We start from the raw sequence: 21,191 nt of genomic DNA on the forward strand, positions 1-21,191 counted from the left end.
CCCCTAACCCCCTAACCCCCTAACCCCCTAACCCCCTAACCCCCTAACCCCCTAACCCCCTAACCCCCTAACCCCCTAACCCCCTAACCCCCTAACCCCCTAACCCCCTAACCCCCTAACCCCCTAACCCCCTAACCCCCTAACCCCCTAACCCCCTAACCCCCTAACCCCCTAACCCCCTAACCCCCTAACCCCCTAACCCCCTAACCCCCTAACCCCCTAACCCGCATGCGACAGTCCCTGCTAGCAGAGAAACCTCCACGTCGACAGGCTAGGCATGCGCCGCGCCCACGTTTTCTCACCACACCGTCTCCATCCTAAGGCCCTCCGGTACCGAGGCCACACCCCCATAGGCCTCTGTTACAGCCGCCAAGCTCCGCTGCGGCCATGCACCATCACCCGCCGCCTCCCTCGGACAGTCACTCCACTGGCTGCTTCGCACTGGCTCGCCGCATCGGCCGGCGTATGCTTCTACACTTTGGCATCGTAGGTCTCTACGCGTCGCCCATCGTGACATCCTACGTGTCGCTGGTCGAGCCACCTAACGCGTCGCCGGTGGTACGAACTCGCCGCATGGCCCGTCGAAGGTTTCTCCGCTGCCCGCGTCAAACTACCTCGCCGCGTCGCACCTCGTAACTTCATACGCGTCGCACCTCGTAACTTCATACGCGTCGCACCTCGTAACTTCATACGCGTCGCACCTCGTAACTTCATACGCGCCGCCCGTCACAGCTTCGTACGAGCCGCCGATCGTATGTTCCCCGGCGCCGCTGCTCAGGCTGTAGACCGATCACGCGCCTGTTCCGCTACCGCATCGCGCTGCTGCCCCGCCGGCGTCCTCGGACCCTGCTGCGCCCTGTCGGTCGCGGGGTGACTCCGATGCACCTGTCGTGCGTTCACCCGCTATGGCTATCGGACTGCCGCCGCGACGCACCAGTCGTATTCTCACTCCCAGGCGCCTGTCGGATCATCACTGCGCTGGGCCTGTCGGGCCGTTACTCCACTACTCCGTCACGGCTATCGGGCCCTCGCTCCGCTATACTGACCCCTATCACCTGGCGTGCCCTCACCCCTGTAGCCCCTCCCGTACGCCTACCACTCCGCCCTGCCCGCACTGCGCGCCGTCGACCCCTCCACGCTCCGGCCAGTCGCCGATCATCCACGCGTCACGCGCCGCACCCGCCCGGCGCAAGCCTCGACGTGACACTGCGCGCTCGTCCTCGACCATGACATCGCCCTGGAACGCAACCCCCGTATGCGGCAGGCCGAGTTGGCACCATACGACGAGGCGTGGATGCCTACCGCCGTCATCCTCGTCCCAGACTGCCACACACCAGCGTCCATCTGACGTCGGTTGCCATACTCGACAGGTGTTAACGACTCGCCTGTCGACCACAACCGTGCTCCCGTGCGCCTGCCCGCTGGCTCTGGAGTGGGAGTTGCTACGGGCCGTCGTCGCAACTCCCGAACCAGTTCTCGCCGCAGCCGCCCCCTGCGAGGTCGCCCCGTCGCGACCTGTCTGGCGGATTGGACGTTGGTTTTCGGCGGGCGGCACCGCCGTGAGCAACTTTTCCTCGTCCTCGCATTGTTCTAGCCCCGGCATAGCCATTGACGTCACCCTATAACCATGTCCAAGCACAATGACGGCTCCGCCTCGCTCGAGTCGCACGAGTAAAAGGCGAGCCTGCCGTTCAAAGTCCACTGACAGCCAGGGCGAGGAGCTCCTCGCCTGGCACCGACGACGCCATCGCGCTGCAAACTGCTCAGTCTGCGTCGTGGACAACACTGAGCCTACATGCCAACTGGATCTGATGTGGCGTCGCGGGATGTGTTATCCGCTGTCGGGAGGTGAGATGTCTCGGGCAATGCGCTGTTGGTCGGGTGATACGATGGCGGTTCACACTGGAATGCAGACAGGAGGCACCGATGCCGCGCAGCCACTCAATAACGATGTCTCTCGTCATTCGACGCCTCCACCTCACGCACAGTGGTGGCCTCCGTCGCAGTGCGTGACGAGGAGTGGCCCCACGACCACGACGACCGCGACGTGAAGTACCGCGGATACGGTCGGTGAGCACGGCGACCACCATGTTGAGGTGAGTTGACAGTCGTACGACAGAATTTAAACCAGCATTGTCGAGCTTCATGTTGCTACTTACGGCCACTCGCACGACGACGGCCCCGTCTTGTCGATCCACGCCGCGGGCACTCGCCTCCACGCCCATGGTCACGGTTTCGCGCACACTCACTGCGGCACTGCCCCGGCTCATGACCACGAGCACGGCGACGCTGTCCGCGTCGCGCCACGCTCACCTCAGCCCTCACGACCGCGGCGAGGCGGTGGTCGCGGTCGACTCGCACGCCATCACGGCCGGCACTCCTGAGCTGGCCCCCAAGACTGCGACCCGACGCCTGATGACATTGTGCACGCCCTCGTCATGTTAGAAAGCGAGCGCGCCGCTGGTGGTATTCAGCATAATGATTCACCATCGCCATGTTACTCTTATCCCGTCTCGTACAACACGTCACGCCCAGCATACCCCGTACAAAAGAAACTGCATGCTGTGATCTACCGATGCCCAAAATTATGAAGGCGAATTATTAAACCGAAAGATGCCCGTGATCTCGTACATGTCGCCCTCGTCGCTGCGGCCGTTCGTCGGCTATGGCGCGGCTCCCGGGCGATGCGCCGCTGGCTGACGACTGGGTGGTTGGATAGCGACACGGCCGCTCGCTGGCCACGGCGCCACTTGCAGGCGGCAGGGTGGTTCGCTGGTGATGGGCTGTCCGCTCGACAGGGCTACTGGCCGGTAACAGCGCCGGCGGCAAGACCCCTCAGCATCGCCTGCCTCTTGCCTTCCGTACCACGCGCGCCCACTTGCTGGCCCGCTCAATACGGCTCGTCATTCATCCACCGCTTAAAGCTCCTCTGCGGGCTCTGAGCATCCGCCTGCCCAAACGACGGGCGTGGTCCCAGCCGCCGCATCGAGTCGGGCGTCTCGACACGCTCCCACGTCTCAAACATCGACAGGTCGTCCTCAATGGCGTCGACGACGCGCGAAACCTTGGTCTTGCCGTTGGGATAGCCGTTGGGCGTGGTCTCCTCGGTGGGTGTGGTGGCGTTGGGCGTGGCATCGCCGTCGCGACTGCGACTCTCCGACAGCGCGCCAACCTCGAGCTCCAGGAGGCGCGACTCGACGACGTCCTCGACGCTGACCATTTCCAGCAGGCAACTCGGGTCCACGATGACTACCTTGAAGCCTTGCGCCCTTAACCTGCTGATAGCCTCTCGAAGCATCCTCCTCGCGACCTTGTCGAGGTGGTACACACTCCTAAAGTCGAGGACAAAGGTGTACTTGCTTGCGGAGGTCTCGTCGGAGCGATCGGTGAGGACGCGGAGGACGCGTTCGGCGGAGGTGAAGCGGATGGTGCCTTGAAGCGACAACACACCGGCCGTTGGCCGCTCAGCAATGTCGATGGCTTGCACCGCGTTGGATGGCGGCGCGCGTAGCAGGTAGTAGCGACGAACAACCGAGTGGGCCGGCGCCGGCGCGCTCATAATGTGCAGACCCATGTCGTCGCTGAGCCTCTTGCACATGCGCACACCGCGCAGCGATGAGCCATGCTTGTCAAGACGGGGAGAGAACGTCGCAATGCCGACCTGGCCTGGCAGCGCTCCGATGAGACCGCCTCCGACGCCAGACTTGGCTGGGAACCCAACCGTCGACATCCAGTCCCCCGCGCCGTCGTACATCCCACACGACATCATGACGGACAACGTCTGGCGAACATTGTCCGGCCCAATCACCTGCTCCCCTGTGATCGGCTGCACGCCGCTGTTGGCCAGAGTCGCGGCCATCAACGCGAGGTCGCGGGTGGTGACCTTGATCGCGCACTGTCGGACGTAACCGCGAACAACGTCCAATGGTCTGGCGTCAGCGCAACCCCACACCCCCACCCACCTGTCCTCAATCACACGGTAGTTGCGGAGCATGTTCGCAATCGCAAGGTTCCGGTACGCCGTCTCGATCTCCGACTCGTACACAGCCTCGTCGACGCTGAGGTCACGGCCGGCGAAAGCAGACATGCCGCTCAGGATGCGCTCGAAGCGCTCCTCGGGGCTGATGCCAGGAGGCCCAACCATGGTGTGCATGGTGATGGCCCCGGCGTTGATCATGGGGTTGAGTGGCCGCCTTGTGTCGTGTTCAAGCGACAGCTCGTTGAACGCCTCGCCGGAAGGCTCAACGCCCACGCGCGAGACCACGTAGTCGATCCCATGCTCCTCCAGTGCCAGCGCGTACACAAACGCCTTGGAGATGGACTGCATGGAAAACTCGACATCCGTGTCGCCGACTCCATACACCTCACCGTCCACGGTCGACAGAACCAGCGCGCATCGGTCTGGGTCGGCGTCGGCGAGCTCGGGGATGTACTGTGCCGTTTCGCCCGGGTTGTCTTGGGAGCAGTAGTTGAGAACCAGCTGGAGGTAGTCGGGGATTGGGGTCTTCATGCGTTGTGCTGGTCAATGCGGCGATGTGAAGAGAAAAAGTTGAGCGCGTCGTTGTGCAACTTGACGACGATGTGATGGCCCTCGGCGTCATTTGTTTTGGTGCGAACGGTTGGACACCGAGAAATGGGAAATCCTGCCAGGTCCGACGACCTTAAGCGAGCCCCGCTGCGCTGCTACAGTGTGGGGGCCCAGTCTCGGCGCGCCGCACATCGGTCATGTCGGCCGGGGCGGCGTGAGATGGGGGTATGGTGATGAGCAGCGCGGTTGTGGTGGAGTGGAGCTTGCCTTGAAGGCGAAGAGGAGGATCGCCAAGGTGGGCCTCATCTCGGCGGCGGTGGTGCACGGTGCTGGACGATCTGATGATCACGGCCTGACCGGAATTAAGGACGTTCCGGAAATCAGCCTCGTCGACGTCGTAATGTAATTGGGTTTGCAAAAGTATTAGAGGTGCGAGCATTGTCCGATACAGTGGGGCTGTGATAAGCCGTGAGTCATGGCTCAGCTCTCGCCACCAGACGCCGCTTGATGACGCATGAAACCGGCTGACAGTCACATCCACCCACTCTCCCTTGTCAGCACACTTTACGCCTGCGATCAATGTCTGGACCACACAAGGGATGACCTCCAACACGCCGGGGGAGGAAGACCCGTCACCTGTGCCGGCCTCGTCACCCGCGCCCGCCTCGTCACCCGACTTCAACATCACGCTCGATGTGCACGCACAACTCCCGGGCTTACAATGGGTCGGCGGCGAGCGTTGCGACACTAACTCTGGAGGCCCACCACCGAAAGCTCCAACCGGCCTCAACCCACTCGAGACCTGGCTATTAGCCCAAGGAGTCACGCCGCAACATGCCTTCCACGCCAAGCAAAAGACGCGACCCGTGCTGAGTCAGGCGAGAGACGACGATGCAGTACGCGCCCAACACTAGTCACCCGCTGACACCAGCTTACGCCCATCCGCCTCCAACTCAACGCCGCCTCCATCGGCAACCTGGCCCTCGCCATCAACGCCAGCGCCATCCGGTTCCTCTCGATAACCTTTGACCCCCTCCCTTCGTCATCAGCCCTCTCCGCGCTGCTCGACACCCTCCATGTCCGCGGCCTTCACACTCTTCAAGTCTTCGGCAAGCTGTCCCCAGCCACCGTGCACGCCATCGCCGACTACATTGCCTCTTCGCGCAGTGCCGGGCTAAATGTCCTTCGCATCGACAGGGGCGACTGCACCGTGACCGACCTCGAGCCTCTAGCCGATGCCATCGAGCGCAACACCACCATCCAAAAGGTTTGGACCGTCAGCACCTACGATGCCGCAGGCTTCGTCGACCTATTCAGCCTCATGGAACGCCCAAATCCGACCCCGAGGCTGCGGCTAGCACTGTACAGGAACAGAAGCCTCGCTGTGCGAGTCAGAAGAACAGTCCTGGCGGCCCTCGGCCCGGCTCGAGTTCTCCTGCGCGTCGCGAGCCCTGGCGCAGCCTCGAGCCCCATCGCGCTCCTCCCACTCGAACTCGTCACCCTGGTCCTCCAACTAGCCTCCCCCGACGCCCACGCCCTCCTGCCTACCCAATGGCACACACTCTTCAACTACGCCGCGGACCCGTGCCGACAAAAGGCCACAGCGCTTGCCCTGCAATCCGCCGTTGCCGATGGACGCACACTCGACAACGTCATCGACGAATGGCTCCTATGCGGCGGCTTCTACTGGGCACATGGCTACAAGGAGGAGCTCCCGGCGAGTTGATAGAGGTAAATGCCACTTTGCGTTGATACGATGCATAGATGCAAATGCCACTTTACTACAGTTACACTGGTGCGCGTTGTCTAGTGACCTGGGGCTTGGGCACGCGCGTTTTGCGAGACAGGATCCTCAATCTCATGGATGGGTGTGCGAACGTCTTCACCAACTGTGCCCCACTTTTCGTTGGCATCGACGTCGGCTTCTGGGTTGGCAGCAATGGCGGCGGCACGAGACGCTGCAATCTCGAGACCGTGGTCGTCGGCTTCCCGGCCGTGTTTTGTCATGCGTCTGATCCTCGGCCCATATGCAATCAAGAGGCTGCGGCGTTAGGCACGCCGTCGGTCACGGTGACTCACAAAGGAACGGGTACAAATGCAAGAGAGATGAATGCGCAGACCGACGATGCCCAGTTGACCCCGAGCGCGTCGTACATGTCGACCGTGAAGAGGGGCAGGACTGTGGGTCAGCAGCCACCCACACCAGCCCCACTCACCAACAGCCATGATGGACCGGGTCACGGTCGAAGCGCCCAGCACGCTAGCCGCGGTAGGGAGGTACGCGTCCACGAGATAGTTGGTACACGCCAGGAACACCAGAACCATGCCACCGCCGAATGGAACCGTGGCAAGGATTGAAATGATCCAAGGGATGCGAGTTGGTGAGCATGTCCAGGCGAAGATGAAGAGGCCAACACTGCGGGGTTAGCCATCGCGACTACTTTGCACTCACGGAATCAGGAGCGCTCCACTGATGGCAGAAGGAAGACGAGCCTCTGGCTGCAGGTACCCCTTCTGCTTCAACGACTTTGCGTACGCTGGGTTACCCCAAAACACCATGTACAGCAGTGCAACATTGCAGCCGATGGACGTTCCGAGGAAAGCGAGCGATGAAATCCCTGGCGACCAATGCCGCTCGCCCTGGAAGACAATGGGGAATGACGTGAACTGGAGCTGGATAGTCAGCATAAACCACGAACTGTTTAACCCACGTAGAGGATGGAAAAGATACAGGCGAGGCTGAGGTTGTAAGCACGACGACGCCACCGCGAACCCACTATAGCGACAGAACAAAGACAATCGGCTCGGTGAAGAGCAGAATAAAGGGAACTTTGAGCTGCGTCTTGATGAGCTCCCTAGTCGAGAACGGCTTGGCGGCGTCGTAGACACATCGATACACCTGCCCAGTCTCAGCCGACAGCGTGTTGGCTCTTTGTCGCAGCAACACTGGAGCATAGGTTTCAGGAAGGAAGACGAGATGGAGGAGGGCAAGGATGCCGGCAAATATGGCTACCACAGCTCCCGCCCATCGCCACGATATTGGTGACAAGAAGCCTCCAACCTGGTGTGGAGTTAGCAACCGCAATCTCGACGCACTCACAATCGGACCCAGGGCCGGCCCCAGCCATGGCATCGCCCCAAACACTCCCATTGCCAAGCCGCGGTCCTTTGCTCTGAACATGTCCGAGATGAGTCCACTGGGGCATGTCAGCGCGGCAACCACATCGCTTAGCTCCACTCACCCAGCGTTGGTCATGGAGCTGCACCCAAAAGTCCCAGCAAAGAAACGAAGCACAAGCAGAGCAGTAATGGTCGGGGAACCGCACAAGCCCGCGCACAGCGCTGTGAACGGAGCCATCGTCACCACGTACACCATCCTGCGGCCATACACCTCGGACATTGGTGCCCAAACAAATGGTCCCAGCACGAATCCGCCGAGGTAGATGCCAGTAACTAGTCGTCAGCAAACACATCAAACACCCACACGCACCCATGATGTAGACCATGTTGTTATACCCAGGAAATTCCGCCTTTATTCCGTGAATGGCTCCACTCAGAGACGAACTGCCCATTGTCACCGCCAAGGTGCCAGTGGCGGCTACAAAATGTCAGCGCAACCCAGCGACCCGCCACTTGCCAATCAGTGTACATGTCCACTTGTATCCCACAGAGTAGTTGTACGGGTCCTCAACGTCGTTTGGAAGCCAGTCGACGACAAACGGGTCAATTTCGGTTCCGCTTCCCTTGTACGCATGTTCTCGGATTGCCGACCAAGGTGTGGTCCAGCGTCGCCAGGGCCGACTTGGCAGCGTGAGGCTGTGGTCGACAGGAGTCGCTGCCGCGCCCGGATGAGCCGCATCGATCGTCATCTCGGACATGGACGTAGAGACCGATGCCCCGCGCGTATCCATGATGGAGATGAGAGCAATAGCAAAGTGGTCAAGGAGGGGGGAAGGCAGGTCGTGGTGCCAAGTCTAGACCCGATATATACTGTCGGTCTTCTCCGTGGGGTGTCTCGCAAGGTGCCGGCAACTAACATGGTGGGGCCTCACGGCCGCGGGAATCGGATAGGATTTGCCGCGACGCGTTTTGTCATGGTTTCAGTGTCAACTATATCTGCAGGTTCAGGTCGCTCAGGCCGTGGTGAAAGCTTTTACTGCACATCAGTCAGCAGTTAGGGCCCATCACGCACGTGCAGTCTTGGCGTCAGGCGGCGTCAGGCATTACGGGTTAGCAGCAGTGTTAACCCGTTGGAGAGTGCAGCCCAAGTCGTTTGTCGGGACTGTTCCGATGTGCGCAGAGGGTCTAGAGGCCTAGAGGTAGCCGGCGGCCAAAAAGTGGCGGGCCGAATTTGCCTCCGTCGTCTCAAACTTTTCTTATATACTCCCTCCATCTTAGTTTCATTACATAAGGCCCCTCGGTATTATGAATCTCCGTCTTTGTGGCACTTGCCTCGACTTGACTTTGAGGAACGGTTCCTGCTCCTGCTCCGATTCCCACGGCGTCCTGGTAGCTGGTGGCCCCTTTCCGCGACAAGATTCCGCGCCATGGACAAGAGTAAGGTTGCTTTAGACCCAGTCGCGTAGAGACAACCACCCGCCATATCACCTCATCAGATCTCCAAGAGACCGCACAACATGAAGACCGCGAACCAACTAACAGCTGTTTGCGGGCAACGCTGCAGGCAGAACAGTTCTACGCTGCCAAAATACAAGCGGCCAACCAAGACCATGCGGCGTGGCCTTGTCAGGTGATCTAGTGACGCTCTTGCGACAAGCGCCTCGATGGCGCGGGGTCTGACCGTCAACCTATATGCAAACACTCCGCATGGCGCCACCTTAGCTGCCTCCCTTCCCTGCCCGCAGCCAATATCCGCGGTCGGGTCGACGTTGGCCAGACATCGACACCGATGTAGTATGAGCTGCACCTCGATGCGCATTGACTCAAAGTGTAGGTTTGAGACGGGCCGGGCACGACTGCACCTTCTTGGCAGACACGCGAGTTGAAAGCCAGAACGGTCGCGATGGGACCAGATCGGCTCGGCAGTCTCAGGGAGGCAAAGCACGGTTGCGTCAGACTTTAGTAAGGGGTGGCAACGGCAGAAGGCTCAACAGCCGAGGCCGAAGCCAGAACCCAGGGATCAACCACAAGTTTGGGTTTTGATCGGGTCAGCCTTGACGCCTGCATGCCGTTTATGTCGCCGCCGCCAGCTGTGGAGGCGACTGCGATTTATGTATGCGGTTGTCGACGCCTCTGAACCACCATCTAACACCAAGCGCCCTAGTTCACTCACCGCAGAGTACGGCTCCTTCATCTCACCTCTGTACCCCTTAACTGGGAGTGCACATTGCCCCCATTGCCCAACCTGCTCAACGTCGGTACCAAGTACCATGTCGACAGAAAAGGAACCCCTCCACCTGTGCGGCGGCGCTCAAGGCTCCACCGTCTCCCTCAGTCACCACCCCGAGCCCAGCAAAGAGACACACACGCCCGAAGGTGATGACGGACGCCATCCTTCCACTGGGCATCTCATGGACTCGGGCAACGAGGAAATCGATCATACAGACCCATTCACGGTGGACGATTTCTATGACCGTAAGTAGAGATAACCCCCCCGCGACACTTCCCCAGTCGCGCGTTCCGGGACCCCATATCACCCTCGTCACCCGGCCGTCTGTGCGCAGACTTCCTTCCCAACCCCCTTCGTTCTTCTCTCGCACCACTCCGCTCCCACGCCCCGCTCACACGGCACAGACAAACGCAACACACACCCACTCGAAGTCTATCTCCACCATGCGGCCCTCGAACGCGCTCGTGAGGCGTCAGATGACCGCCCCATCCCCGACGCACCCTGGATAGCACTCGTAAAGAGGTGTACCCGACGAAAGGACGCCATTGTACTCCCCCACTCGCCAGGACAAGATAGAATACCGGTCATCCCCGCCGGCCCCACCGCGCCGATGCCCATTATTCCTGGCACACGAATTGGCACATGGCCCTGTGACGATTCGCCTGCTGCAACGCCGCCCGCCTCATCACCACTTGATGAAAAGGCGGACGCAGCTCTCGTCGGGGTCCAAACTGCCCACTCCAGCCTCCAAGCCCAACAAGATGCAGAAGCTGCAGAGACCCTCGCTAGTGAACGCGAGACCGCCTACCACATGCTGCGGTGTCTAGGATGGCAGACAGTCTTCTACCTCATCACAGCAGATGTTCTAGGTATCATCACGGCTCCGATGACCTTCCGGCAACTCGGCTACGGTCCCGGCATTCTCGTGTTCACAGGCTTCTTCCTGTTTGCCTTCCTGTCCGGCCAGATCCTGTGGCGCCTGTACCTCCGCCTCGACAGCGCCGAGTACCCGATCACTTGCTACGGCGACCTCGGCGAACGAACATTCGGTCGCATAGTCCGCCACGTCTTCAACATTCTCCAATCCATCCAACTCATCTTCAACGTCGGGATCATCCTTGTCGGCGACGGCCAAACCCTCTCAGCCCTCATCTCCGACGCGTTCTGCTACTATGGACTGAACGGCTTCTTCGCCATCGCCGGCCTCCTCATCAGCCAAATGAAGTCGCTTCGCAACGTCGCGTGGTTTACCAACCTATCCATCTGGCTAAGCATCGCGGTCATGATTCTCACCATGGTCGCCACGGGACTCTATCCACCCGTCCCCAGTCAGTCAGGCTACAAGGACCTCTCACAACCCATCATTCGCTCTGGCTGGACACCAAGCTACAACCATGGATGGTACGCGCAGATCACTGGGGTTCAGCTCGCAGTATTCAGCTATGGCGGTGCCATGATCTTCACCGAGTTCATGACTGAAATGCGGCGCCCACGCGACTTTTGGAAGAGCGCATTCATCGCACAGACGTTTGTGTGGCTAATGTACATGACGTTTGGGCTCTTCTGCTACTCGATGTGAGCCACGGCCTTCCTACGCCTCCGCTAACCCCCCAGGCAAGGACAATACACCGCTGTCCTCCCAATGATCAACTTTACCAGCATTGCCTTCCAAGCCGTCACCAACTTTATCAACCTCCTCACCATGTCGGTCACGGCCATCCTCTACGCCAACATTGGCGTCAAAGTCTTCTACCAGAATGTCCTGCGAGAGTATCTTAAAGCGCCGCCACTCCACTCGCGCAAGGGAGGCCTCATCTGGTCAATCACTGTCGCCGTGTACTGGGGACTGGCATGGCTCGTCGGTGCCGCAGTCCCCGACCTCTTGGCCCTCGTGACGATCGTTGGCGCCAGTTGCACGCTGCAATTCACGTTCACCTTCCCTCCTCTTCTACTCCTCGGCCACTGGGTCCAAACGGATGCCCTAGAGGGAGACCGGAACCAAGGACGCCTTATTGAAGGCAGAGACCCTCTCGCCGACCGCGCGGACACCTGGCGCGATATGTCACGCTGGCGTCGCGGTTTCAAGCGGTACTGGTGGGTAAAGACCTGGCTGGTGATCCAGACAGTGTGTAGCCTCGGCCTCTCCGCCCTCGGCATGTACGCCGGTATCAGGAGCGCCAAAGACGCGTACGCCCAGGGCAACACAAAGTCGTTCTCCTGCATCGCTCCGGGCTCGGATGCGAGTGTAAGCTGAGTTGTAGTGCAGTTTGTAAATGTAACTTTGAATGGTTATTACATTCCTTGGTCGCGCGACCATGCGCGCCGCCGGTAAAGTCCGGTTTACGCGGATGAACTTTCAGGCATTTCGTCGCGAGTTTGGCCGCGACGAGCCGTCATTGCCCACCAGCGTGTCTGGCGAGGAAGCTCTACGTGTCGATACGAGCCTCCAGAGCGCGGATGGCTTCAGAGGATAGAAGTTGCAGGAAGCCAAGCTCAGCGTCGACCCATTAACACAGAGCAGGCCTTCTATGACGTGTTGAATGGCTGCTCACGACGGCCCCACCATGGCCTCCCGAAATCTCCGTACAATCGGACTCCCGACTCGACGCCGGTGGAGCAGGTGACAACGGGCCTCCACCACGCCACCATTGCTGACAATGCAGGCCTCCTCAGGAAGGCTAAGCCAAGTGGAGGGAGCCGTGGGTCTCCACCTCAGCGATCAAAGGGCGCCGGCCGACTCGAGAAAAACAATCCCTAGTGGAGGCGGTCGTTGCCGCCCCTAACCGAGCAACAGATCTTGGCCGCGGCTCGAAAGCAGCAGCATCATCCCGAGTCAGTCAACGGGACACCCTTGCACGATAAAAGATCTGAGATGGATGCATCGTTACACTTGCACATACCACCATGATCACAGTCGTCGGCTGTGCACTCGTTCTCCTCCTCCTCGCTTATCTATTCCATCGACAGCGGGTGGCGGCGACCGCCGCCGCTGGCCGCAACTCGCCAGCCGGCGCAGGCTGGAGTGAGAAACGACCCTTATCTCCACACCAGTCTGCCCGCTTCGAGGTCTCCATTCCACCCCTCGACAACTTTGTCCTCGAGGACGCCGATGAGATTGCGTATCGGCCGGTGCGATGGAACAAGCACCCCGTCACAATGGGCATCTCCAACATGCCATTCGAGACGTGGTTCCAGCTCGACCACAAGTGGGTTAGATCCTTACACTCCAAGCTCACACCCCAGATACACCTACATCCAAAAGTTCCGCGCCCTCAAGACCCGCGAGGACGAGTACAACACCACGGAGACGCGCGCTGGGTTCCACGACGCTGCTCTCGAGTGCCTCTGTGAAACGGCGTCCTTCTTGTCGCTCCGTTACCCTCAGCTCTTCCGCGTCGAGCGACGCCAGTACGTCCAGTCCGACGAGTCAACGTGGGGCGACAGCTTCGTCAAGGTCGAGGACGGCACGGTCAAAGTAGTGCACAACTTGGTCACGGGGGATGTCTGGGACTTTGACGCAATCGAGCGCGAGGAGGGCAAGGACTGGAACCCCATGAAGGTCGCTGGCCGTGAGTGACCCCGCGGTTGACCGATGCTGATATAAGAACTCACGGTCGAGGACTTGGCAATGCTGTGCGAGAACGACAACCAAGAGTACATCTTCCAAGCGGGCCATGTCGCCACCCAGGGTGAGTGAGAGTGCTGGCCGTGATGTGGCGCTGACGATCAAGGCCACTGGCGATTCCGCGAGAAGCTGGGCTGCACGCTCCACGAGATTCACGTCAACGGCCCAGTGGAGGTCCCAGGCTGGCGTGATGTGTTGCGCAAATCAATGGAGCGGTACTTCCTGAAGATGACCCCGGAGAAGGCCGTCCAGCGGACCAACGTGAGTTCTCCGACTCGACTCTTGCTAACCAAACCCAGTTTACGTTCCAAAACGGTAGCACTCTCCAGTTTGAGCCGTCAAAGAGGCGCCATGCGCATGTGGTTGACCCCCAGTGGGAGGCCACCCCCGAGGTTCTCAAGAGGTGCGTATAGGTGTGGGCTGTGGCTGACCGTGTCAGCGCCGAAGGCATGTACTTCCGTGTCGAGAGGCAGACACTCCGACGCATGCCCCGATCCGGAGCCCTGTTCTTCTCGTTCCGGACCTACCTCACCCCTCTACTCACGATTGCCAAGGAGCCAGGAGTCGCTGGTCGCATGGCCTCCAACGTCCGCGTGAGTGCAATGTCTTGAAGTGAGCGCCTGCGGCTGACACGCCATCAGGCCTACCCCGCCACCGTGGACGAGTACAACTCGACAATCAAGTACAAGTCTGTCCTTCTCGACTTCCTCGACAAGGCCCACGCCGACGACGTTGCCTCAGGCAGGGTCAAGCTGGACGAGAAAGGCGAAGAGATCCGGCAGAAGAGCTACCCGTTCTAGACCACGCAGGGTCAATATACATACAATGCATGAATCTAGTGTTAAAAGCATCTTGTGGGCTGCTTCTTGGCCACAGTCTGCGTCTCTCAGACTACTCGGCGTCGAGAGGGCAAGTGTGCGGCTGGCTGTTGACCTGAATACCGCCACGACGAATGTGCGCCGAGTCGGGGAAGGGGCGCTTCCACCCACCCTCAGACTCGGGGGTAGCGAGCCAGAGACGGAGAAGGTGGCGACGGGGAGCAGGAGGGAGGTGGTCGACATAGGCGGTGCGAGCATGGAGCACGTGGGTGTCGGCAACAAACTGCAGGTCGCCAACCTCGAGGATCATGTGCAGGGCCAGGCGCTGGGCAGTAGCCTCGAGAACCTCGATGGCTTCGAGCTGGGCGGGGGAGTGACCGGGGATCTGGCCAGCCTCAATGAAGCGAGTGACTGTGGGTGTTAGTGTGATCGCGCTTCAACATCCGCATCGCCGACTCACTGGAGCGGACATAGTAAGGGTCGTAGTGGCTAACCAGATGACCGTCGTGCCAGTAGAAGACCGCCTGCTGAACCCACTCCTTCTGGCCGTCGGACACCTCGCCCTTGCGGTCAAAGTACCAGTCGGGCTTGGCAAGAAGCTCAGCAACATCAGGGCGCTCCTTCTGGAGCGTGTTCCAGAGGTTGTGAGCGCTGACGACGTCGCTCTCGCCTCCCTCCTTGGCGCGGTGGAGACAGAGAAGGCCGACAATGTCGCCCGAGTCGGTGTGGAAGTACTGGCGGGCCGTGGTGGTGTAGATGCGCACCTTGTGGATCTGGGTGGGGTCGTTGCCGAGGTCCTTGACATGGCCGAGGATGTGGCCCTTGCCGTTCTGGCTCACGGGGATGCCGATGACGCTGCCGATAGCGAGGTAGATGGCCGACGACTTGACAACGGACCAGTTGTCGGTCGGGAGGCCCTGGATGAGAGCAAAGCCCGCACCGTTGACAATGTGCTCGCGGATGCCAGCAAGGAAGGTGCGGGTAGCGTTGGCAAGGGGGAACGAGTCCTGGGATCGTCAGCAATGCCGCCTCACAGGCATCGGGCCAACTTACACGGTTGATCTCGGGCAGCGACTTGCCAGTCTTCTCCCACTCGTCGTACGCAGCCTCGAGGTCGGCAATCTGCTCGGGGGTCCAGCGCCACTTCCAGGCCTTGGGGTTGGACTCAAACTCTTCCTTGGTCCACACCGTGGGGCCAGTGACCTCCTTGGGAAACTGCTCGTAAGGGGTGAGAATGTCGAAGAGGGGCTCGTGCTGGCCAGACGTGAGGAGAGGCTTGACCACGTCGTTGGCGGGGGCCTTGGGCTCCGTGGCAAGAGGGACAGCAACGGGGGCCATGGTGGTGTAGGTGTGTGGTGGGTAGAGCTGGAGTGGCAGAAAAGTCTTGTTGCGAGCTTGGCGAGTCGAAACTGGGTGAACTCTTGTTGTGAAGAAGATGACGAGTGCATCCCTCGCCCGTCCTTTTGTATCTCGCTCACTCAGCCTGTCGTCATGCCGACGCAAGATGTCATTATCGAGTCTTCCACATGGCTTTTGGCAGATTCTGCATAGATGTTTGACCTCGGTGCACAGTAAGACGCGTCCACTATGGTGGTCGCGAAGAATGACGTGCGAGGTCAAATCCGCCACGGCGAAGCAAGCCAGGCACCATTTGACCTCGGGCGGCTATTTGCGCCAACACTCGGCCGCTCACCCTGCTCTTATCTCTTGCATTGCAAGTCGGTGTCGGGTTCCTGAGCTCCTGTGCATGGTGCTGAGACGTTGCATTGCATGCCGGCTATGAAGAATGGGTGCTGCAAGTCATTGCCGAAGGTGTTGATGTGGTGGTCTACGACAACAACCGCCCCGCGCAGGTTAACCGCCCGTCGGACAAGAGCGATATCTGCCAAAGTCGAGTTGGAAATCCAAAGATAGCCGCGGCAGGTCTTCTCATTCGACCTTAAAACTCGTCTTAACGCATCAGAATACACATTGGAGCCCCGTCTTGCTCTTCCGAATGCAGGTCATTGCCACGAGGATGACTGCCCTGCTGCCTCGGCCTATGCTTTATGCCAACAACACTGTCGATGGCGAATACCTTCTATCTCGAGGGCGAATTTCGGGACAGCCGTGGCAAACGATTTCCTGGAGGGCGAATACCTGGAATGGCAATCAAGTGTTCGCGGGAGTCGCCAAGCCTTCTTACTCTCTGTGGGACTCTGCATCTCGGCACTCAGTTCACACCCAACAGGCCAACGGACAAGCGATCTTGTCGCCAAGGCTTGCAAGCGGGGGAGCGGCAGACGGCAGACAGGCCTAAGTGAGACATCGTTCAGGTGGTGCAGTGACAGGATTGGGGGCGAGCAACCAGCCGCCACCACGAGCATGACAGCGTCCCTTGGGGTAGGTGGATTGCACAGGCCCTGGCAAATCACCTGTATGCTCGCGGAAGTCGCCGGAGGGTGTGAATAGCCTCGAGCCATGATAGCATGAGTCACCGCGACGCCAGTTCACATCCCTCTGACTCATAACCTTGACGCTGCTCTCACTGTAACGACATATGCATGCTTCAACTGATGGACAAACTCTCTGACTTGGTCATACCCCCAAGCTCTTCTGACAGAGCTCGACGATGTGGGGGCCGTGCCGGGGATCAACGGGCCGAGAGGTTGGGGAAGGCGAGGATCTCAAAGTTGCGGACATTGCGCTTCTCCTCGCCGCCGTACGCGACGTACGCGTGGTCGTCGCGAGCAATGTACTCTGTAAACTGTCAGCGCGGAGTTGTTGGCTGTCGTGTTCAACTCACTGCCAGGCTGGATGCCACTGCAAGAGTCAGTCAACCTTTCCAGTCTGCCGTTCACATCCACTCACCCAAACTCGTTGGTGCGCGCAATCAGCTCAGCCTTGCCATCGCCAGTGCGGCCACCGTCGACCGCCTGGGTGCCGGCGGGGTGCGAGTCAGCCCATCCGGGGTGGAAGGGGTACCACTGGACGACGGAGCCGTCGCCGACAAGGACCTCAAAGGTGCGGAAGTGCTTGCCCTCGCCAAAGTAAGGGATCTCGGCGCCGCTGATGTGGTGACCGGCCCTGGGCATTGTCAGTGACGAGGGTGACGAAGACGACGACCGAGTGTGGGCCAGCGTTACAGCCGGGCTGCAGTGCGAGTCGCACACGCGCACAGGGCACCACTGATGTGCGCACTTTGCGCACAGCCTCACACCTTCTCTCGCACGTTGACTCACTTGCCGACCTCGACACCACCGTTAAGGAAGACACGAGCCGAGTAGAGGGGCTGGCCGTTGGCCTCGTTGCCGATCTGGATGGCGTCGGGGGGGATGCGCTGGCCGTCCTCGACGAGCTCCCAGCGGACAAGAGGGACGACCCAGCCGTTCTGGCGAGCGTTGCGGAAGGCGGCAGTGCGCTGGCGAGCGCCGTAGAGCGAAGCGTCAAACGAGCCGTTCCAGTCCTTGTAGACGCGGTTCTTGGTGCCCTCGAGACCGCCGTCGAGCGAGTAGGCAAAGATGCCAATGCCACCGGCGCGCCAGACGCGAGCACCCTTGAGCTCCTGGTCGAGGTGGGCGGGGTTGCGGGCCGAAGCCTCGTCTTCCTGAATGACCTGCGGGCGAGACATCTTGGGGGTGTTAGCTGTGGCTGGCGGGTTGGAGTAGTGGTGGGGAGGAGGGGCGAGGTGGCGGGTGGGTGGGGTGTCGAGTTACCTACTGTTTGCGACAAGTTGTTGATTGAAGAAATGGGGTTGAGAGAGTATCAAGAGTTGAGGAAGAGGAAGAAGAGTGTGGATAGCATGCCAGCGCGACGGGACATGGCTGGTGGGTGGTGGTAGTGGGTGGGGTGGGAGGGGCGTGGAGGGGTGTGAGTGAGTGAGGGGGGTGCGAGAGTGAGAGGGCGGTGTGTGGAAGGGCGGTGTGGCGACGACAAGTGTGCGTGTCGCCAGTGCGCGTCTGTGCAAATGGGCGTGCATCCGTGTGAGCATCGACGTGCATCGCCGCAGCTGCATGGAGGAGGCAGTCGTGACGCTCTGTGCGTGCGTGCGGCATGGCTTAAGCCGCGACGACGCCACGCTCACGGATGGCCCCAGCACCGTCTTATGTTCAGCGACGACGACGACAAGGCAGGTGGTCAACAGGTGCAGCTCAGTGCACTTGAGAGCGACGGGGTGATGCTGCTCGTGAGCACCCATGTACCCAGAGTGATAGTGCCCGTCCACACACCCATGTCGCTGCTGAGCGGTTCTGCTCGATGACGATCGATGACCTCTTGGCACTTGGACCCCCACCCAAGCCACATTCGTCGCACCATCCTCGCCATCCCACAGGGGTCCATGGCCACCCACCCTGCACCATCCTTCTCGTGGGGTTTACAGCCCGAGACGACGTCAAGAGATGAGTACCAACGTCGCAATCGATCTCTCGCAGCGTCAGTGCGGAATGGATGCACTCAATCTCGATCAGCCACCGACGAATGCACAGCAGCTGCTTGGGCCTCTCGATGGCCATGGTGCGGCACGCCTTGGCGTCATCTCACGTCTGCATCTGCACCCTCCCCCTCATACCACGCCCACTCACTCACTTCACCACCTCTTCACCACGCTCAACTGCCGATCAACCCACGGACAACCACCTCTTTACTTCTTCTGCTTGCCGGGGCACTGCGGGCAGTCGCACTTGCCCTTCTCGCACTTGCCAGCACACGGGCAGATGATCCCCTGACCGGGCGTAGCGCACCTGGCTGTGTCAGTCCAACCGTCACGCCGAGTGTCACTCGACTCACTCGCAACCCGCGCCAGTGGCCTGAGGCTGGGAAGACGACATGTTGATTTGTGAGTTTCGTTGATGAGGTGTGGTTGTGCGCTCGATGTGTGTGAGGGAGGAGAGTGGAGCAGCGTCGGTTGTGTTGGGGCAGTCGGCCGGGTACTGTCGTCGGTTATAGGTCTTCGCAGCTTCGGCCTCGTCCGACCTTGGTTTACTCATCGGCTGATAGCCGAAGCCGTAAGAGGGCCTCCCGACCCTCCAACGTTGCTTTCAACATTTCATAGAGCTTGGTATCCCAATCCATGTTGCTGCCAGTGGCAGCGAGGGTGCTCTCTTTGTCTCGCTACTCATAGCCAGGCTGTCTCATACATCCATACAAGCCAAGACAACTCGTATCGAAGTGGACCGAGCCATCAACCCATGTTGACGTCATGTGTCGGACGGCACAAGCCAAGCCCGCGTCTCTAGGCGTCCCTGCCTTTGAAGGTGAGTTTCAGCTGACTACGGTGCGTCTCAGCCCTTCCAAGGTCAATAAGAGATCCAGCGGACACCCGGTGTCCCCACGAGTTCACCTGCGGAAACCGACAACTCACGCCGACCTCCTTGTCATTCCTGGTGATGACCGGATTCCGGAGACCTGTGTTACTCACTCACGAGATGTGCCCTCGCCTCTGTCGTCGTCCGCCACACCCACAACATATGCCGCCTTCTTGAGTCAGACGAGCACTCCACGCGTGGGTTTGGCAACCAAGTCGCTCGCCAGACGTCGTCGGTCTCACAGGTGTGCGTACATACGCGAGGAACCGAGGCCCGACGAGATCCCTTCCCCCGCCCTCCCAGTAAGTTTGCCGAGCCCAGGTCAAGGTGACAGGCTAAGGTTAAGTGCCACCCACTCGTGTGCCTCTCAGTTTCAGTCCGAGGCAAGCTCAAGGGCATGTGTCCGCATAGAGGCACCGGATGCTGATGAGCTGGCGACTGATGCGCAGGCATCGTAGCGGATCTCATGCACTCGAGAGGGTACGCAAACCAACACTCTCGTCCCGAAACCCACTATGACGCCGTTCTGAACCACTATACATGCGAAACGCGGTCAGGCATCCCCGAAGCTGAAACAGTTCGTGGCTGTGTATCTCAGAAACCAGAACAACAGCTTTGAACTCTGCCACACTTCCGTCGGTGTTGCAATGTTGTCTGTGGCAACTCCATCGGTGTGGGGTCCTCTTTCGATGCAGTCTACGCCATCTTGCCCAGCAGACCTGCATTATCGCAACAATCCCCCTGTTTTTGACTTGTTCCTCGTCGTTTCTTCGCAACCGCTGGCCTGTGGAGGGAGCGTCTGGACTCTGACACGGGTAGCCCATTCGCTATCCATGGGGAAACCTGCTCCACAGTTGACATGGGCAGCCCTACCCCCCGACGTTCAAGAGGACGCCAGATGCTTATAGAAGAAAGCCAGTTTCCTCGTCTCAGCGACGTCAACCTTCAACTCTGATCTCCAATCACACATTCCACTGCCAACGTAAGGACATCTCCACGTTGGCCATTCCCAACTGACTGGCCACAGGCTTACCTTCCAAGTCTACATCAACATGAAGTTCGCCGCTATCCTCATTGCACTCGCTGCCGTCGCCTATGCTGCGCCTGCCGCTGAGGCCGACTCGGTCGTCCTTGAGGGCCGTGAGGCCGACGCGCAGACCGATGAACTCAAGCGTGAGGCTGGTGTCTCTCTCAGAGGCGGTTACTGCTACAGGTCTCTTGAGAAGGATGCCACTGGCCCGCTGATGAGCTGGGGAGACCGTGTCACCATCACGTGCCGTGCAACAGGCCCAACTCGTTGGGGCCACAACGACTACTTCTTCACAAACTATGGTTGCTGGGTTCATCGCCCGAGCGTTGTCACGTCGAACGCCGTCATGGACGGTCTCCCGGTATGCTAAAGTAGCATCCATTCACGTTGCTTTAGGTGCTTTGTATCTGACGTGTGAATCCGAGAAACTGAGATGCACACATGATCCAAGTAGTTGGCCAATGCGCCAGTTTTTTTTAAAAAACAGGAGCGTGACACGACCAGGGGGGGTGACCCGGGCCCTCTGCCACCGCCACCGCCCTCGTGAGGTCGCCT

General features: G+C 59.9%; 9 protein-coding genes across 9 annotated transcripts; 5 read left to right on the plus strand and 4 right to left on the minus strand.

Moving 5' to 3' along the window:
• Window positions 1-2,223: 2,223 nt before the first annotated feature.
• On the plus strand, window positions 2,224-2,445 carry LOC62_06G007789 (uncharacterized protein; the record flags this gene model as incomplete). The annotated part of the gene is made up of 1 exon (XM_062774311.1): window positions 2,224-2,445. The coding sequence occupies one exon, from the start codon at window positions 2,224-2,226 to the stop codon at window positions 2,443-2,445; it is 222 nt and encodes a 73-aa protein (XP_062630295.1).
• Window positions 2,446-2,554: 109 nt separating this feature from the next.
• On the minus strand, window positions 2,555-4,650 carry glsA_2 (Glutaminase). Its single transcript, XM_062774312.1, has 2 exons — window positions 3,963-4,650; window positions 2,555-3,929 (listed from the first exon to the last, which is right to left on the minus strand). Exons 1-2 carry the CDS (start codon window positions 4,508-4,510, stop codon window positions 2,891-2,893), a joined length of 1,587 nt encoding a protein of 528 aa, XP_062630296.1. The 5' UTR covers window positions 4,511-4,650; the 3' UTR covers window positions 2,555-2,890.
• A 412-nt stretch (window positions 4,651-5,062) lies between these two features.
• LOC62_06G007791 (uncharacterized protein) lies at window positions 5,063-6,311 on the plus strand. The gene is made up of 2 exons (XM_062774313.1): window positions 5,063-5,424; window positions 5,460-6,311. Exons 1-2 carry the CDS (start codon window positions 5,128-5,130, stop codon window positions 6,252-6,254), a joined length of 1,092 nt encoding a protein of 363 aa, XP_062630297.1. The 5' UTR covers window positions 5,063-5,127; the 3' UTR covers window positions 6,255-6,311.
• On the minus strand, window positions 6,300-8,791 carry FUB11_0 (Efflux pump FUB11). The gene is made up of 11 exons (XM_062774314.1): window positions 8,721-8,791; window positions 8,166-8,684; window positions 8,019-8,126; window positions 7,771-7,981; window positions 7,629-7,725; window positions 7,306-7,589; window positions 7,240-7,267; window positions 6,981-7,201; window positions 6,745-6,944; window positions 6,608-6,707; window positions 6,300-6,569 (listed from the first exon to the last, which is right to left on the minus strand). Exons 2-11 carry the CDS (start codon window positions 8,437-8,439, stop codon window positions 6,335-6,337), a joined length of 1,758 nt encoding a protein of 585 aa, XP_062630298.1. The 5' UTR covers window positions 8,440-8,684; window positions 8,721-8,791; the 3' UTR covers window positions 6,300-6,334.
• A 1,019-nt stretch (window positions 8,792-9,810) lies between these two features.
• On the plus strand, window positions 9,811-12,175 carry mtr_25 (N amino acid transport system protein). Its single transcript, XM_062774315.1, has 3 exons — window positions 9,811-10,123; window positions 10,283-11,453; window positions 11,493-12,175. The coding sequence occupies exons 1-3, from the start codon at window positions 9,919-9,921 to the stop codon at window positions 12,130-12,132; spliced, it is 2,016 nt and encodes a 671-aa protein (XP_062630299.1). The 5' UTR covers window positions 9,811-9,918; the 3' UTR covers window positions 12,133-12,175.
• Window positions 12,176-12,782: 607 nt separating this feature from the next.
• On the plus strand, window positions 12,783-14,343 carry LOC62_06G007794 (uncharacterized protein; the record flags this gene model as incomplete). Its single annotated transcript, XM_062774316.1, has 7 exons — window positions 12,783-13,084; window positions 13,122-13,447; window positions 13,484-13,567; window positions 13,610-13,764; window positions 13,803-13,906; window positions 13,943-14,096; window positions 14,145-14,343. The coding sequence occupies 7 exons, from the start codon at window positions 12,783-12,785 to the stop codon at window positions 14,301-14,303; spliced, it is 1,284 nt and encodes a 427-aa protein (XP_062630300.1). The 3' UTR covers window positions 14,304-14,343.
• A 51-nt stretch (window positions 14,344-14,394) lies between these two features.
• Window positions 14,395-15,659, minus strand: SAT17_0 (Taurine hydroxylase-like protein SAT17; the record flags this gene model as incomplete). The annotated part of the gene is made up of 3 exons (XM_062774317.1): window positions 14,395-14,732; window positions 14,782-15,328; window positions 15,375-15,659. 3 exons carry the CDS (start codon window positions 15,657-15,659, stop codon window positions 14,395-14,397), a joined length of 1,170 nt encoding a protein of 389 aa, XP_062630301.1.
• A 1,294-nt stretch (window positions 15,660-16,953) lies between these two features.
• LOC62_06G007796 (uncharacterized protein) lies at window positions 16,954-17,931 on the minus strand (the record flags this gene model as incomplete). The annotated part of the gene is made up of 4 exons (XM_062774318.1): window positions 16,954-17,067; window positions 17,107-17,113; window positions 17,172-17,387; window positions 17,543-17,931. 4 exons carry the CDS (start codon window positions 17,929-17,931, stop codon window positions 16,954-16,956), a joined length of 726 nt encoding a protein of 241 aa, XP_062630302.1.
• Window positions 17,932-20,658: 2,727 nt separating this feature from the next.
• Window positions 20,659-21,006, plus strand: LOC62_06G007797 (uncharacterized protein; the record flags this gene model as incomplete). Its single annotated transcript, XM_062774319.1, has 1 exon — window positions 20,659-21,006. One exon carries the CDS (start codon window positions 20,659-20,661, stop codon window positions 21,004-21,006), a length of 348 nt encoding a protein of 115 aa, XP_062630303.1.
• Between the last annotated feature and the right edge of the window lie 185 nt (window positions 21,007-21,191).

Source organism: Vanrija pseudolonga, chromosome 6, assembly GCF_020906515.1.
Source record: "Vanrija pseudolonga chromosome 6, complete sequence".
NCBI lineage: Eukaryota > Fungi > Basidiomycota > Tremellomycetes > Trichosporonales > Trichosporonaceae > Vanrija > Vanrija pseudolonga.

What these genes read in the sequence shown, in the direction of transcription:
- FUB11_0 (XM_062774314.1), bottom strand. Translation starts at nt 8,439, where the DNA reads ATGGATACGCGCGGGGCATCGGTCTCTACGTCCATGTCCGAGATGACG. An exon ending in GTATCTTTTCCATCCTCTAC is followed by an intron (nt 7,202 to 7,239) that starts GTGGGTTAAACA and finishes CTGACTATCCAG; the next exon opens with CTCCAGTTCACGTCATTCCC. An exon ending in AGTGGAGCGCTCCTGATTCC is followed by an intron (nt 6,945 to 6,980) that starts GTGAGTGCAAAG and finishes CTAACCCCGCAG; the next exon opens with TGTTGGCCTCTTCATCTTCG.
- mtr_25 (XM_062774315.1), top strand. Translation starts at nt 9,919, where the DNA reads ATGTCGACAGAAAAGGAACCCCTCCACCTGTGCGGCGGCGCTCAAGGC. An exon ending in GGTGGACGATTTCTATGACC is followed by an intron (nt 10,124 to 10,282) that starts GTAAGTAGAGAT and finishes CACACGGCACAG; the next exon opens with ACAAACGCAACACACACCCA. An exon ending in GGGCTCTTCTGCTACTCGAT is followed by an intron (nt 11,454 to 11,492) that starts GTGAGCCACGGC and finishes CTAACCCCCCAG; the next exon opens with GCAAGGACAATACACCGCTG.
- LOC62_06G007791 (XM_062774313.1), top strand. Translation starts at nt 5,128, where the DNA reads ATGACCTCCAACACGCCGGGGGAGGAAGACCCGTCACCTGTGCCGGCC. An exon ending in AGGCGAGAGACGACGATGCA is followed by an intron (nt 5,425 to 5,459) that starts GTACGCGCCCAA and finishes CGCTGACACCAG; the next exon opens with CTTACGCCCATCCGCCTCCA.
- glsA_2 (XM_062774312.1), bottom strand. Translation starts at nt 4,510, where the DNA reads ATGAAGACCCCAATCCCCGACTACCTCCAGCTGGTTCTCAACTACTGC. An exon ending in TACCGTGTGATTGAGGACAG is followed by an intron (nt 3,930 to 3,962) that starts GTGGGTGGGGGT and finishes CGCTGACGCCAG; the next exon opens with ACCATTGGACGTTGTTCGCG.